Source organism: Schistocerca cancellata, chromosome 9, assembly GCF_023864275.1.
Source record: "Schistocerca cancellata isolate TAMUIC-IGC-003103 chromosome 9, iqSchCanc2.1, whole genome shotgun sequence".
NCBI classification, from domain to species: Eukaryota; Metazoa; Arthropoda; class Insecta; order Orthoptera; family Acrididae; genus Schistocerca; species Schistocerca cancellata.
This window is the reverse complement of record NC_064634.1, coordinates 384,979,044-384,997,039: the sequence shown is the minus strand read 5'-3', so window position 1 is coordinate 384,997,039 and position 17,996 is coordinate 384,979,044. Positions and strand designations below refer to the sequence as shown.

The window sequence follows — 17,996 nt, the reverse complement described above, 5'->3', positions numbered from 1 at the left end:
CAAATATTTTATAGAGGTGATAAACTAGATAGATGGTATTGTCAGATAACAGGTCAAAGTCATAGTGTACCAGACCAAGACACCTTTATTTTACTACTCAATACACTCCCATATTTTGCACACTACAATTTCATGAACTTATGGCCATTACTTTAGTCAGTATCTAATATTATAATGAAGTGTAAACCTGATTACATTTGGAAAAGATATTATATTTATTCTAAAATTGTCTCCCTGCTGAAAACCACCACAAACTTATTTTCAAAACCGTATTTGATTTTTTTTATTTTGAAAGTAAATGGTGTAATACATTGGGTATTCATACTTGAGTTCAAAACTTGTTACTGACTTATCTTTATGCAATTAAATTATATATGTTTTATGAAAGTTCTTGTAGAATATAAACACACTCGCTTATGTTGTTATATGGCACAGCTGCTTTAGAGGTGGCCCCAGCCTCTGATGGGGTACAATAAGCTGGAATAGAAGGTTCTGAATGGGTGGATTGTACAGTCTTGCATCTTGGTCTGCCTCAGGGTTCAGAGTGGAAGTGGAATAGGGGTGGGAAGTATATTGGGTGGGATGTCCCTCATTTCAGGGTAGGATGAGAGATAATCAAAGCCTCGGCAAAAGATATGCTTAAGTTGTTCCTGTTTACGGTGATACTGGGTGACGAGGGGGTGCTCCTTGGGGGTTGTGGGAGGATTGAGGGTGTATGAGGAATGGCACAGGAAATCTGTTTGTGGGATAGATTTGGGGGGTACTTCCTGTCTGTGAAGGGTTTTGGGCAGCCTTCAGCATACTGGGCAAGATAATTTTCATCACTGCAGGTACATACTCTACAGGTGGCTACTCTGTATGTGAGGGATTTTTTGGTGTGGAAGAGGTGGGAGCTATTTAAATGCAGTTCCTGTTGGCGGTTAGTGGGCCTAATGTGGACAGAGGTATGGATGGAGCCATCAGCGAGGTGGAGGTCAACTTCCAGGAAAGTGACACGCTGGATAGAGGAGGACCATGTGAAGCAAATGGGAGAAAAGGTGCTGCATTTATGAAGAAATGTCCATAGGTTGTTTTTGTGGTGTCACCGCCAGACACCACACTTGCTAGGTGGTAGCTTTAAATCGGCCGCGGTCCATTAGTACATGTCGGACTCGCGTGTCGCCACTGTCAGTACTTGCAGACCTAGCGCCACCACATGGCAGGTCTAGAAAGACGGACTAGCACTCGCCCCAGTTGTACGACGACTTTGCTAGCGACTACACTGACGAAGCCTTTCTCTCATTTGCCGAGAGACAGTTAGAATAGCCTTCAGCTAAGTCCATGGCTACGACCTAGCAAGGCGCCATTAGCCTTACAGTGATTGTAATTAAAGTCTCATTTGTATTGTCAAGAGTGATGTACCACAATGATGGATTAAAGATGAGTATTAACTTAGCTGCATACTTTTCTCTATAGCGTTCACAAATTATCCTGTTCCAGCCATCACGCAAGCCGGCGTGTGTGTACGCGTGCCTTTCGGTAACTTCACCCTGTGTCTAGACTGTCTTGTCTAGACACAACAGTTTTAGTTCTACATCCAGATCATGAAGATATCATTAAAGAGTGTCAAACATTCCAGAGGTTGGGCGTTTTGGGAGGCAAGGAAGGTTTCCTCTAAATGGCCCCTAAACATGTTGGCACAGGAGGGTACCATGTGGGTGCGCAGGGCTATTCTGCAGATTTGTTTGTAAGCTTTCCCTTCAAAGGAAAAGTAATTGTGGGTCAGGATATAATTGGTAATGTGAATAACGAATAAGGTGGTGTGTTTGGATTCTGAAGGATGTCTGGAGAGGAAGTGTTCAATAGCAGCAAGGCCATGGGCATGAGGGATACAGGTGTAGATGGAGGTGCCATCAACAATAATGGGTAGGTACTCAGGAGATAAAGGGGAGTCAGTGAAGGAAATGGTTACTATCATCAAAGGCCTGGGCAAAGCTGTTCCAGTCTGGGGCGATACTGGATGACAAGGGGGAGTCGTCCTTTGTAGATGATTCTTGGAGTGGCACAACCATGGGCACCCACAAGGCACCCTCCTATGCCAACCTGTTTATGGCCCATCTAAAGGAAACCTCCCTAGCCTCCCTCAGAACTCCCAACCACTAGTCTGGTTCAGATTCATTGAGAATATCTATTTAGCTGCTGTGAAGAGATTGTTGATTTATTAATCGGAAGCCAAGTACTAGCCATATAACTTTTTGCTACACTGCCATTAAGATTTGTAACATGCTTCAAAAATTACCTGAAGCAAAGTACAAAATTATTGATTTTAACTGAATTCATAGTACTATTTGTTGCACATTCTTACACAGTTCATTTAAAAACACGTGGAAAGATAGTATGCCACATTACTGCATAAAACACATTCAAGTACATGTTTGCCATCCAGCCAAGAGATACAAGCAGCTAGGCAGGAATGATGACAGTTCATTGCACATAAAGTGGGTTGAGTAAGGGCACTTATGCAAAGACATTACAACAGCATTAGGAGTAAAGCCACTGGTTTCTCCCCTGGTGAGGTGATGATCTGAATAAGCATGCATTTCTATTGACAGAAATTACTGAGTGTCTGCCCAATATTACTATGTCAACAGCCAAAAGAGAGGATGCTGTAAATAAAGCACCACATAGAGAAGGAGGCAGCTGAGTGAAAAAAACAGGGATGATATCCAACTGTTAACATGAAGTCAGAGATGTGGTGTTCATCTGGGTGAAAGAAAAATCGTGTGTTGTGAATTACAGTTATTTATGTAGAAGTAAGACATCCTATGTGCACATGTTTTGTTATGTTTGTAATTATGCTGTCTGAAGGATGTCCTAGGTTAGGTTAGTTTTAGCTGTAGATGTAAGATTAATTGCTTGCTCGTGCATTTCAGAAGAAACTTACTTTATGTATAATTTTTTGGTATGTAGCCTTTTTTCTACTGTGTGTGCTCGTGTGTGTGTAGCTTGTAGTTTAAGTTTGTTTTGTTTTGTTTTCATTTATTGTGACATGCACAGGTGCACAGTCATGGATATATGAACACCATATTTATTTAAGGTGTAGGCATGCACACTGTGTGTGGAGGTTGTAGTTGACATTAGTATTATATATTGGAAGGTGTGGAATTATTTTGTTAGTTGGATTTGGGATAGTTCCTTTTGTCTATTTGTAATGTATTCAGTTTCCGGGTAATTTTTTTTTTTTGCATAGTGTGCAGATGCAACTGGAAAGCCGACTTCAAGTATGATTATGCAGTAGTTGTTAGTAAGTTTTGTTGTGTTTTTGAACACTGGAAAACCCACAATGGAAAAACTGCAATATGAATTAGGGAGGCAGAGTTGCAGCTCTCTCCACACACACACACACACACACACACACACAGAGAGAGAGAGAGAGAGAGAGAGAGAGAGAGAGAGAGAGAGAGAGAGATCTGGTGAGTAGCAAAGTATCCTAAATCATATTTCTGTTGTGTTAATTTATTGTGATAGATGAATGGGGAAAAATTTTCTTAGGTTGTGTATTTTTGGAGTCATATGGCATTTAGGCAACAGCACAATTTCTCATATGCAGTAAGCATGGAGAAAAAATTGCTCTACAGTTTTTTGTCAACAAGGTGAGTGTTTGTCATGTATTATGCCATATTACGCATTTTGAGTATGCTATGTAAATAAAATTAGAAATTTTGATGGCAATATTCTGAAGTTACAGTAACAGTTATAGATCATTTTTGTTCTAACTATGACTCTATTTCTTTTAAAATCACATGTAAAACTTCCTAAATTCAATTTGTTAGACTCATTGTCACTGGTATCCTTTTATGACAGAATGTTTTGTTTTTCTAGTTGAGAAATTTATTCAGAATAATTTTCAATACCTGGTAAATAGTTGGCTTGTGTCTATCATAATTACATCATTTATGATCACAGTAAGCATATGCTCATCATTCTTTTGGTTGTCGTCCCACTCATGTTACATTTCCATTGGAGAGGGCAATTAAGTTTTAGCTACGGGAACATATACTCATTGTTGCTCGAGTTCAGTAAATATTGTCATACTTTCACATACACTGAGGTGACAAAAGTTATGGGATACCTCTTAGTATTGTGTCATACCTCCTTTGCCTGACATAGTGCAGCAACTTGACATGGCATGGAGTCAACAAGTCCTTGGAAGCCCCTCCAGAAATATTAAGCCATGTTGCCTCTATACCCATCCATAATTGTGAAAGTGTTGTCAGTGCAGGATTTTGTGCACGTACTGCCCTCTCGATTAAGTGCCATAAATATTTGATGGGATTAATGTCGGGCAATTCGGTTGGCCAAATCAATCACTCAAACTGTCCAGAATGTTCTTCAAATCAGTGACATGGTACACTGTCACCCACAAAAAATTGCATCGTTGTTTGGGAACATGAATCCATGAATTACTGCAAGTAGTCTCCAAGTAGCGGAACACAACCATTTCCAGTCAATGATCGGTTCAGTTGGACCAGAGGACCCAGACCATTCCATTCCATTCACAATATTACGGGGTCACCACCAGCTTGCACAGTGATTTGTTGACAACTTGGGTCCATGGCTTCATGGGGTCTATGCCACACTCAAACCATAGAATCAGCTCTTGCCAACTGAAATTGTGACTCATCTGTCATCTACAGCCCGACTGATACAGCCAAAAGCCCAGGAAGGTATTGCAGGGTGGTGATGTAATGTGCTGTTAGCAAAGTCACTCATGTTTGTCATCTGCTGCCTTAGTCCATTAATGCCAAATTTCGTCACTCTGTCCCATCAAATACGTTCGTCATACATCCCACATTGATTTCCACAGTGTTACCACAGACAACTCTACAAAACACCACTGCCCTCAGTTGTTAAGTGAATGCCAAGAAGAAGAGAAAAGAAAAAAACAACCACCACAACAGTTCATAGTTCATTTATTATTACTGCAATCTAAACCAATTTTAGTTGATGCAGGATTTTCTAATTTCTCTGCAGAAGTAAGATGGCTAGATACTTGACAGCTCTGGAGGGAACACAAATTGTAGTAAGCTATGAAGCCTGTAATTCAGTGTTGCTGTGCAGAAGTGGTAGTGTGTAGTGAAGGGAAGAAATGAAATGCATCATGAAAGCATCAGCAACTGGAACACCAAGTATCCAATATGATTTCAGTGTAGGGCTCACATGTATGTGCCCGTCCATTGGCTCTTCAGTCCGATGGAAATATGGAATTGGTTCACAACTGATAAGCAAGGCAACAGGCAAAGCAGGTCTCTAAACATTAATAAGATAAAGATTATAGTTTAACTTCCCACTGATGATGTCTCATACTTTTAGATGACTGGATGGTGATTTAAACCCCTCTCCTTCTGAACACGGGGTAGATATGTCTTAACAACACCACCACCTAGATCCGAGCTCTCTGTACGATTAAAATGTTTAATGGTCAAAACACTTATTATGCACAGGAACGTACACTTGGAGAGTGTGACTGCAGAATGGTATTTGGGAACATGATAATGTGCTGACACAAGATCTGACAACAATAGTTTGAAAATGATCCGTGGTTCGATAAAGCTGTTCTCCACATTAATGGTTTTATAAATTAACATAATTCCCACCTCTGGTTTGAACAGGGTTGTAAAGTAAAGAAGAGAAGTAATCAAAATTTCTAAAAGTGATTATATGGTGGGTAATGACATCTAGTACTGCTCTCAACTCGTATCTGCTACATGAAGTGAAGGCTACTGACAATTACATCCAAATTTGAAACAAGTTTGGATCATATTTTAATGAGTAAATCTTATAGAAGTTAGCCAACAAGGCCTTCATCAAAAATAGATGACACACACACACACACACACACACACACACACACACACACACACACACACACACACACACACACACACAGCCTCTGGCAGCTGAAGCCACACTACGAGCAGCAGCATGATGGGAGAGGCAACTGGGAGGGGGGAGGGGATAAGGAGGAGGCTGGGGCAGGGAGGGGGAGGGATAGCAGGGTAGGGGTGGTGAGCAGTGAAGTGCTGTTGGGAAGCATGCAGGGCTGTGGTAGGGAGAGGGTGGGGCAGCTAGGTGCAGTCCAGAGGGGAAGGGGGGCAGGGGGGTTAAGCGGAAAAGGGGAGAAGTGAAAGACTGTGTGCATTGGTTGGTGGAATAGAGGGCTGTGTAGTGCTGGAATGGGAACAGTGAAGGGGCTAGATGGGTGAGGACTATGACTAACGAACACTGTGGTACCTGTCTTGAATTGTAAGATATGTAACCATTTTCTTATCTAACAAGGTATATGTACACAAACTGTTATCACAGCTTTTACAACCACTTTATATTACAATTTTAATGCGCAGTTTATTAGTAGACACCCACACATATATAGCTGCTGTCGCACAGCTCATAATATAATGTTCAAAGCCAGTGATGAACTTAAGCTGTGTATAAAAAGAGAATAAACCAGCTCAATCCTGTAAGAAAGACACCAATTGTTACTAGAAAAAAGTGAAAACCAATCTTTTCAAGGTAGGTTAGGGTGCATAATTATTTGTAGAATATTTGATCTTTTTATTAATTTTTCTTCACATATTTAGGTTCGGTGAATAAATCTTAAATACTAGATACAATTTTCTAAATTTGTCATCCTTTGTGAGCCAGAAATACAATCAACTTATCAGTTACGCTAGTTTATGCATGAGAAGACTACTAGTCATGTTACCTTTTCCTTCCTGAGTGTCAGATGCCACATGAGTTAAGCATCGCACCACTACATGCTGCTGGTCATTGGAGCTTACATACACTGGGAGAGCGCGTACGTACAGATCTGTGACGTGAGGATTCAGCCGAAACTTCACTGGTACATTTTTGTTGATATTCACAAATATCTTATTCAGATTAGCTGAGTACTGTGGAACAATAGTAGGTTCCAAATTAGTGATAAGTAAAAATGACAGAGGTTATTATCAAATTAATGGATACAGGTAATTGAACAACACGACTTTGTCATTCAACTACTTTTAGCCACTTGTACAACAGCATTTCACTGCAGAATGGATGCATACAATGGAAGTATAATTGCAGACAAATTATGTATCATACTGCAGGTCCTGAAACTGACCCAGCTGCTCCAAAATATCCATTTACAGCGATTGAGGTTGCCAGTTTAAATGTTACAGTTCATATGTACATACGTAAAAACTACATATCAATACAACTAACACAGCTAAATCAAGTCTGAAATGCAACTGCTAATGTCAAGTAATATTGCAGAACACTATACATGAAGCTAATGTACAACCAGATACACAAATATATTTCATATATATACGGCCAAAAAGGGAGAAGGGGAGGGGCGAGGAGAGATACAGAGAAGGGGAGGGGATGGGAGAGAAATAGAGAAGGGGATGGGAGAAGAGAGGAGAGAAACAGAGAAGGGCAAAAACTGTAGGTGCATTGACAGAATCAAAGGCCAAAGGCTTGTGCAGTGCTAGAGTGGGAGCATGGAAGGGGATAGTTAGGTGGAGAATAGGGATTAGCCAAGGTTGAGGCCAGGGTCTTATGGGAATGAAGGATATGTTGTAGGGATAGTCCTGAAGTGTGCAATTCAGAACAGCTGGCGTTGGTAAGAAGGATTCAAATGGCACAGGCTGTGAAGCAGTCACTGACGTAAAGCACACTGTGTTGGGTAGCATGATCAGCAACTGGATGGTCCAGCTATCTCTTGACCACAGTTTGGTGCTGGCCTTTTGTGCAGACAGCTAGCTTGTTAATTGTCATGCCCTCATAAAAAGCAGCACAATAGTTGAATCTTGTTTTGTAGATCATGTGGCTGCTTTCACAGTAAGCCCTGCATTTGATTGGATGGGATAGGAGACACCTGTGACACAATTGGAGTAGGTGGTTGTGGGAGGATGCATGAGACAGGACCTGCATTTTGGTCTGTCACAGGGACATGAGGCGAGGGGTGGGAAGCAGGGCAGAAATTGGGTGGACGAGGATATTGTGTAGGTTCTGTGGGCAGCAGAGAACCACTGTGGGAGTGGGAGGACAGGGGGAGGGGGTAGTGGGTAAGATATTTCTCATTTCCAGGTGTGATGAGTGGTAGTTCAAACTCTGGCAGAGAATGTGATTCGGCTTTACCAGTCCTGCATGGTACGGAGTTATGATAGGCATGCTCTTTTGTAGCCGAAGTGCTCCTTTGTAGCCGAACAGTGGGTACATGGGAGGTGGTTGGTGACTGGAGTGACAAGGCATGGGAGATCTGTTCCTGAACAAGGTTAAAAAAAATGGCTCTGAGCACTATGGGACTTAACATCTCAGGTCATTAGTCCCCTAGAACTTAGAACTACTCAAACCTAATTAACCTAAGGACATCACACACATTCATGCCTGAGGCAGGATTCGAACCTGCGACCATAGCAGTCGCGCGGTTCCAAACTGAAGTGCCTAGAACCGCTTGACCACCAGCGGCCGGCTCCTGAACAAGGTTGAGAAAGTAATTTCAGTATGTGAGGGCCTCAGTAATGCTCCTGGCATATTTGGAGAGGCATTGTTCATTACTACAGATGTGACAACCATGCATGGCTAGGCTGTCTGGAAGGGACTTCTTGGTATAGGATGGGTGATAGCTGTGAAAGTGCAGGTATTGTTGGTGGTTGATAGGTTTGATGTGGACAGAGGAATTGATATAGCTGAAGGTAACTTGCTGGACTGATAAGAACCAGATGAAGCAAATGGAGGAAAGAGTGTTGAGGTTGTGGAGGAAAGTTGATAGGGTTTCCTCATACTCGGTTCAGGTCACAAAGATGTTTTCAATGAATCGGAATCAGATGAGAGGTTTAGGATCCTGGGTGGGTAGGAAGGAGTCCTCTAGATGATCCATGAATAGGTTAGCTTAGGATTTTGGCATGCAGGTGGCCATTGCTGGACCATGGAGTACACTTCTCTGACCCCTTACCGTCCAGGTCCAGAGCAACTGAATAACATTCTCTGCCAGGCTTTCGACTACACATCATCATGCCCTAAAATAAGGAACATCCTCCCCACCCCATCTACAGTAGCCCTCCTCTGCCCGCCGAACCTATGCAATATCCTTTGCCATCCCTGTCCACCGCTTCATCAAAATTCTTTAGCCCAGTCAGGGAAGGCCAAACAAGGTTGACAGGAGGAAAAAACTCATGTAGTCGCAAATTTTTGTGCAGTGGTAGAGGTGGGTGGGGGGAAGTGTAATGAAAAACAAACATACTAAAAATCTTGACCAGTGGAATGTGGGCATCGGGTGGTGGTGGTGGTGGTGGTGGTGGTGGTGGTGGGAGGGTGGTTAAAGTAACTTTTTTATTTTTCTTGATTAATTCTAAAATTGTGGCTGCTATTGAAGATATTTCCCAGTATAAAACTAAACTACATTAAATTTCCTACCAAAAAGGTCCTATTCATTTTTTTGTCTTGGACTAATAGTTCTTGCACTACAGGGGATGGGAAAAAAAAATCACAGATTATAAAAAAAATAGTGTTTTAATTGGTATAAAATGAATGTTTATTGTTAAATAAAAGGAATTAAGAACAAATATTAAATGTGTGTACCATATCTAAGTGCATGAGATCAATATTAAGGGATATATTGTTTTCTGGGACTGTAACAGGGTGGAAATGGTGCTGGGGGTTAGAGCAGTGAGGGAAGGTAGGTCCTCAGACTGTGGTCATGTTTCCCTCGTTCATAGGTCTGCAAACTGAAGAGTGGACAAGTGATTCCCAATCTCTCTACACCACTACAACAAAAAATTAACTACAGGGTGTTTCACAAAGTTATACTGCCACCGCCACAGTTACCCTTGTGAATCACTGGCGACACAGTGCACCGACGCTCCCATGGGTTGTTTATTTTCTACAAAGTGTGTTAACACAATACTGAATACATATATAAGCTGCTAATATTAGTAACAAAAGAAATTTATATGGACAGATTCTACATAAATCACTGTACACTGTTCTGAGCTGCTAGACGGGAAATTGATTCTTAGTCATCCTGTACTGTAGTTGTAGCGTTCTCCCAAGAGAGACGACTTCCTCCTCCACACACACTGCTGGTTTTCAGTTTACAGATAGACTACATCTCCCCAGCATTTCCTCTCCAGTTCTCTTATGAACCAGACAAAAAATTTCACTGAGCCTATGTTTACACAGTGATGTTATTTTCAGTTGACTGAGTGAGTACTATGCGCATTTGTTACACGAGTTTTATGTACAATACTTTCCTATACACAAAAGCTAAGAAGTTCTTAACTTATAAGTGTGATGATGTCGTGAGCTACGTAGTGTTGATGGGGAAGGAATTGGATTGGTAAATGTGATATCTTGTTACTGTCTGTTGTTGACAGCCTATTTTAAAGCCATGTAATCATGTTACAGTCACCTGGTGATATTTTAAGGTATGACCATAAAGTAACTGCTTTTCTCTCACCCTTAATTACTGGTAGACTGCATATACATTCAAGAATTCCTGACACTTAGAGTAAGCTGCACTGAGTGGAGTCACTTTTCACATCAGCAGCAAACCTTGAAGGGTTGGTGTCAACACACCTGATGGGATAGGAGTAATCATGTTGAAACCTACAACAGTAATTTGCTGTAATGCATTGCATGACTTATGTTGAAATATCTGAAGTTCCATAACAGCCAGGTGAGCCACTTCTGTTACGGTATAGAGGGAGCTAACTGGGGCCTCTGGGTCTCTTCGTATACTGGGAGAGCTGATACTGGAGTGATGCATTTCACACCCCTCACTCTATGAAATGCATTCCAGACACTGATAGTGGAGACAACTAAATCAGCATTGCGAATGCTTATTGCTAGCATGTTACACTTTGAACAGGCTCTTCATTGCGGTACACAGTTGACAGCTCCAGCTGTGGTGCTGTTTCACGTAATAGCTCGCTTAACAACTGATAATACAAACTCACTTAAACTGAAAATAGCTCCACTAAATACACAAGAACTTAATGAAGATGATTCACAAAATCAGAAGAGAGCACTGGATAGGAAATGTGGGGGAGGTATAGTGTGTCTGTAAACTGAAAGGTGAGGAACACTTGTGTTATGACAGTGCCAGGACATTTAACAGTGCCGCCACAACAGTACGCGCAAACGGCGATAGAGGCGCTCCGCAACTCGGCTGGGCACGGGAGCGCCACCTAGCTACGAACGGCGCCGGCCGCATGTCACGGCACGGCAGTCGAACAAGAGATACTGAGTTGTTATCATGTAACGACCTATTGTTTCTAAGTGAGTGTGTTTGAATATCCACGCAATTATTGGTGATTAAAGGTTATAACACTCTTTGGCAACGAGGTCGGATATTTTTCACTGCATTGTGGATTTGTGTGTTCGTGACGGGGCAGACATGGAACAGCTTATGCAAGCGCTCATTGAACAACAAACACAGCTGACGGCTGCTATTCAGGCGTTGTCGACGTCGCTTACTCATCGTCTGTCTTTCTCTTCTCCACCTCCATTCCCTCCTTACGATGAGGCCGCTGAAGATTGGGAGGATTATGAGAAGCGTTTTCGGCAACACTTCTTGGCTTTCGGCATTGTCGACGTTCCTATGTGTAAGTCGTTATTTCTATCTTGGATTTCCCCACGGATCTATCAGCTGCTATCTCAGTTAGCCCCTCTGCGGGAACCAGCCTCTCTCTCCTTCCAAGAAATGTGTGACTTATTGTTTAACTATTACAAAAAAAAACACCCACGTCGTTGCCGCCCGCGTGGCATTCTACCGATGTCGTAAACAGCTCCATCAATCTTACCGGGATTGGGTGGCGGAACTACACGGTCTGAGTAGGAAACGTCAGTTTGTCACAGACACTCATCATGAGTCTTATGCTGATTCAATGGTTAGCGATGATATTCTACGGCTTGCTCCTGATAAAGAAGTTCGGCAACGTGCCCTACAACTGCCAAACCCGTCGTTGTCGGAAGTTCTAAGCATCGCTCAATCCTTTGAAGTGTCTCACGCTGCTGGCACGCAAATAGACGCGTGGTGTGATGTAGGCGCTGTACAGTCAACTTTCGACACGGACAATTTGCTTGTTTCACAGGAGAACGAAGATGTGGGGGCGGTTCACTCGCGTAAACAACGTCGCGTTGGGCCACAACGCTCGCAGCGAAAACAGCAACCACAGAAGCAAGTTCATTCTGCACTTCCTTCTTGTCCACGTTGTTTTGTACTGCATGACAGGGCCGCGTGTCTAAAACGTGCAATTCATGTAGGAAAAAAGGCCACATTGCTTCTGTGTGTCAGTCCCCTAAAGTTCCTGTCGACGAGGCCGAGGCATCGGGCATGGATGTTAACTGTGTGTTTTCTCAAACAAATAAGTTGTTTGTTACTGTTTGTGTTCTGGATAAAAACATTCGCATGCAAGTGGACACTGGCTCTGCAGTAACTCTCATTAATTCTCGCACGTATTTGGAGTTGGGCTCCCCTCCCTTGTCTAAAGTTACGCGAAATCTGAGAACTTATAATAAACAGAAAATTCCTATCATTGGCCACTTTGATGCTTCCACTGCCTACAAGTCTGTTGTTAGGCCCCTCACGTTTTATGTGGTGGATCATGCGGGCACTGAAAACCTGTTCGGTTATGATGCTTTCCAGTTGTTCGGGTTCTCCATTGATGATGATGTGCACCTCATATCTGAGGATATTCCGTATCAACAGCTGGATGGATTGTGTTCTGAATTTTCATCTGTGTTCTCTGCTGGTCTGGGTCGTGCCAACGATTTTGAAGCCCACATTACTGTTAAACCTACAGCTCGCCCTAAGTTTTTCCGGGAATGCCCTATTCCGGTGACGTTGCGTGCACCTGTCAAGGCTGAGATAGACAGGTTAACAGCTTCAGGGATTCTCCTTCCTGTTAGCTCCAGCGAATGGGCATCGCCAATCGTGGTGGTTTCTAAACCGAACGGAGTCTGCGATTGTGTGGTGATTTTAAAGCCACTGTCAACGCTCAGAGCCTCATTGACACTTATCCTCTTCCCCGTCCTGAGGAGTTATTTACCAAGCTCGCTGGGGGCCAGTTCTTTTCCAAGCTTGACTTATCGGAGGCATACCATCAGTTGCCACTGGATGCTTCTTCCAAGGAATTTCTCGTCATCAACACTCCTTGTGGGTTGTATCAGTACCAGCGGTTACCATTTGGCGTCGCTAGCGCACCGGCCATTTTTCAGCGGTTTTTGGAACAGCTCACAGCTTCCGTTCCCGGCTGCATAAACTATCTGGATGACATTGTTGTCACGGGGGCCTCCACTGAGGAGCACCTTCGCAATTTGCGTTCACTGTTTTGGGTTTTGCATTCGGCTGGGTTGAGGTGCAATCTGGACAAGTCACAGTTCTTCCAACCCTCCATTGAGTATCTTGGTTTCCACTTGTCCCGTGAGGGTATACGTCCTCTACGTCAGCACGTTGCTGCCATTAACGCTCTACCCCGGCCATCTACGGTCAAAGAACTTCAGGCGTTTCTAGGCAAGATTGCTTATTATCACAAATTCATTCCATCCGCGGGGGCGGTAGCTCATCCTCTGCATTAATTGTTACGCCGGCCCCTTCCTCAGTACTTATTGGCTACTGTTGATTGACGCCTTCTCAAAGTTTCCGTTTGTTGTTCGATGTCCGTCGCCCACCACTGCGAAACGGCGATGACGCTGGCTTTGTCCAAAATCTTTGCGCTAGAAGGTCTTCCATCCACGATCGTCACGGACAATGGCCCTCAGTTCTCTTCGCAGGCCTTCCGTGATTTTTGTACTGGACAAGGGATTCATCATGTTACAACACCGCCCTTCCATCCATAATCGAAAGGGGAGGTCGAGCGCCTTGTCCACACTTTCAAAAGCCAGATGAAAAAATTCCTTAGTGACTTTTCCACAGATGACGCTCTGCTGCAATTTCTGAGTTCTTATCGCTTCACGCCTCTGGGTGATCGCAGCCCTGCTGAACTCTTGCATGGCCGCCAACCGCGCACTCTACTGCACACCTGCTTCACCCTGTCAGTCCTTGATGATGATGTTTGGTTTGTGGGGCCTTCAACTGCGTGGTTATCAGCGCCCGTACAATTTCCCAACCTTTACACAGTCCAATTTCGCCACTTTCCTGGATGATGATGAAATGATGAGGACAACACAAACACCCAGTCATCTCGAGGTAGGTGAAAATCCCTGACCCCGCCGGGAATCGAACCCGGGACCCCGTGCTCGGGAAGCGAGAACGCTACCGCGAGACCACGCGCGGCGGACCCTGTCAGTCCTTGTGCTGTGTCCCCTAGTGCGGGAAAATACTCGGTGGGTGCCGACGTGTGGGCACGAGGGTATGGATCTCGCCCTAAATGGATTCCAGGGGTGGTCAAGGCTTTGTGAAATACGTACGGACGATGAGTTGGTTGTTCGGCATTACGAACAGATGCGCCGATGAGTGGTGGCCACGCGGGTGCCACCGCCCCTTCCTTTGCCTCCACCAGCCCGAGAAGCCAGTCCTGTCGCTGCTGCCGATCTACCATACGTGCTGATGCAGCTGACGTCACTACCGCTTCCGAGTACGCCGGAACCGGCCCCAGTCGCGACTCCGCCTTCTCCGGGACCCATCTTGCTGGAGCACACTCCCAGCTCCACGACACCTATGGATGCTGCTCCGGAGTTTTCACCCATCATCTCGTCCAGGAGGCACGTTACACGCACGAGCTTCCATCCTGGGCATTTTTGACCATACTCTCATGTCTCTCCGCGGGATCTTCTCGGGGCCTCACAAGAGGCCATGGATGTCTTCGCACTGTCCATTCTCCAAGGAAGTGAGTGTTTTTTTTTTTTAAGGGGCAAAAGTGTTGTGACAGTGCCATGACATTTAACAGTGCCGCCACGACAGTACGCACAAACGGCGATAGAGGCGCTCTGCAACTCGGCTGAGTGCGGGAGCGCCACCTAGCTACGAACGGCGCCGGCCACATGTCATGGCACGGCAGTCGAATAAGAGATACTGAGTTGTTATCATGTAACGAGCTATTGTTTCTAAGTGAGTGTGTTTGAATATCCACGCAATTATTGGTGATTAAAGGTTATAACAACTTGTGGCAGGGGAAGTTGTCTTACTGGAAGGGTGCTACAGCTGTTGTACAGGATAATGAGGAATCAATTTTCCCACAGCAGTGTAGAACAGTGTGCAAAGCCTTACGTAGAATTTACCCACATGTGTTTCTTGCATTAGTATAGCAATTCACATGTGTATTCCATGAAGTGTTAACACCCTTTGCGAAAAATGAACACTCTCATGCATGTCTGCAAACTGCATCACCAGTGTTTCATAGTCTGTAATACTTTGTGAAACACCATGTAGTTGCTTTGTTTATGTAGTTCAGTAGAGAGAATGGAGAACTGTCTGTTCACTCTACAGTCTGCAGACCTACGAAGGAGGGGAGTATATTACCAGAAACCAGCGACTTTCCTACCCTCAAGCTTCCAACCATCGCCTGGCCTTCCTTTCCACCCTGTTACACAATTTACCCCTGTTCTGCACTTATATATGGTATACACATTTAATATTTGTTTTTTATGTATGTCGTTTAACAATAAACATTACTTTTTGCTATTAAAAGCTTATTTTTTAAAAACTGGGATGTTTCCGTAGCCTGTAATGCAGAAAATATTAGTCCTAGATAAAAAAAAGAGTAGGACCCTTTTTGCAGGAAATTTCATGTACTTCAATTCTGTACAGGAAAAGTTTTGCTAGAAACTATGGTTTTATGAGATAATCGACAAAAACCTAAAAAAATGACCTTTAAATGCTCTCCCTGATCTGCCCCCCCCCCCCCCCCCCCCCTGCCCAGCCCACGTTCACACCCCACCAGTCAGCATCTTTAGTATGTTTTTTAATATGCTTCCCTTCCACAATATAAAAATTTGCAAATACAAGAATTTTTTCAACTAATTTTCTTTGTTGACCGGACTCTTTGTTTCATATCCCTGCAATAGACCTAGATTAAAGATTTCTCCCATACATCTTCCAGTCCTGTTATAGGCATCCCCTATCCCATCAAAGACAGCGCTAACTGTGAAAGCAGCCATGTAATCTTCAAACTTAGCGGCAACCAACATGCTGCTTCCTATGAGGACACGATAATAACGAGCTGTCTGTCATCATGAATGGCCAGCGTCAAACTGTGGCCCAAGAGACAGCTGGACCACACAGTTGCTGAATGTGCTACCCAATACAATGTGTTTCACTTTGATAACTGCTTCACAGCCTGTGCCCTTTGGATCCTTCCTACCAACACCAGCTTTTCTGAACTGTGCAGATCAAAATTCTCCATACAACCTATCCTCCATCCTGGCCTCAACCTTGTCCATATCCTTCATCTATCTATCTCCTTCCATGCTCCCACTTCAGCATTATATGTGCCTTTTATTTTGCCAGTGCACCTACAGTCTTTTCCCCTCATCTACTCTACTCCTCCCCTCTCCTCTCTCTGTTTTCTGCCTCTCTCCTTCCCTTCACCCTCCCAGCACAGCCACCCAACTCTACACCTAGCAGCACTATCCTGTCCGCACCATATTCCTCCATGCTCCCACAAACAGCAAAAGATTTTTCCCCACCCATACCTTGCTATCCCCCCCCCCCCCTCTGCCCCCACCCCATGCTTCCTCCCTACACCCACCACCCATCCTAGATTACTGCTCATGTCAAAAACACAGTCACAGTCAGGCCACGGCAGTCAGAGACAATGGCCACGTGTGTGTATGAGTTGTGCTTTTGTGTGTGTGCGTGTGATTTCTATTTCTGAAGCAGGACCTTTTTCCCCGAAAGCTGAAATGTTTAGTTGCCTTTTTCATTGTGTCTGTTTTCATCCCCCCCCCCCTCTGCCCCCACCCCATGCTTCCTCCCTACACCCACCACCCATCCTAGATTACTGCTCATGCCAAAAACACAGTCACAGTCAGGCCACGGCAGTCAGAGACAATGGCCACGTGTGTGTATGAGTTGTGCTTTTGTGTGTGTGCGTGTGATTTCTATTTCTGAAGCAGGACCTTTTTCCCCGAAAGCTGAAATGTTTAGTTGCCTTTTTCATTGTGTCTGTTTGCATCTCAACACCACCTCTATATGTGGTGGGTAGCAATTTATCCATTTCATAATATTGTTGTTGCAGAAATCAGTTAGTACTCGAGTCACTGCTTCTAATGTTGCACCTTCAAATGATAACATAGTCATATTGTTAGCACATTTGCTAGAAGTCATCTGGTTGACAAAGTTTATTTACTAAAGTAATTCATTTTCTGTTAAGTGATGGAGTAGTACTTTGTTAGAAGTTTCATTGTTCCAAAAGTCTTCCTCCACATCAGAGTGTAGCCGAAAAGTATTTATTTATTATTATTTATTTATTTTATTTATCCATCCGTTGACAATAAATATTGTATGGATGTTGTCAAGGGTACATGTAAGCCATTTCAAAGAAATGGGACACAAACAATATATACATAAAAAAGTACAAAATAAAATAATACAATGAAGTTAATAATAATAATACAATGAAATTAATATAGCCTATATACATCCTTGCTTGTTATTTTAAACGCATAGTCTGTTTTTCATAAGACTTTATTTTTGTCCTCCCTAAACAGCAAGTCCTTATATATACAACACTGCTTAAGTATATATTTACATCACACAACAGCTGTCCTTTAAGTACGTAAATGTAATGAATGATTACGTACAGCTAGAGTATTTTCCATTTTGCCTTTATAAATATCATCAGAAAAAATTTATTGACCTACATAATCATTCACAGAATAAAAACATTGTTCTACTAGAAATTTTTTAAATTCTGTTTTAAATTTGTTATCATCTTCTAACCGCCTGGTGTTGACTGGCAGTGTGTCGTACAGTTTTGCACAGATATGGCTCACAAGCCTTTGTGTATTCGTTCTTTTTGTTCGCT

At 43.4% G+C, this 17,996-nt stretch overlaps 1 protein-coding gene across 1 annotated transcript in view; it reads right to left on the bottom strand.

The window, feature by feature from the left end:
- LOC126100360 (cellular tumor antigen p53-like) overlaps positions 1-17,996 on the bottom strand; it is a 96,579-nt gene that overhangs the window by 52,298 nt on the left and 26,285 nt on the right. The window contains exon 4 of the mRNA XM_049910970.1: positions 6,746-6,932. Within this exon, the coding sequence (XP_049766927.1) occupies positions 6,746-6,932 (187 nt within the window). The remainder of the gene's footprint in view (positions 1-6,745; positions 6,933-17,996) is intronic.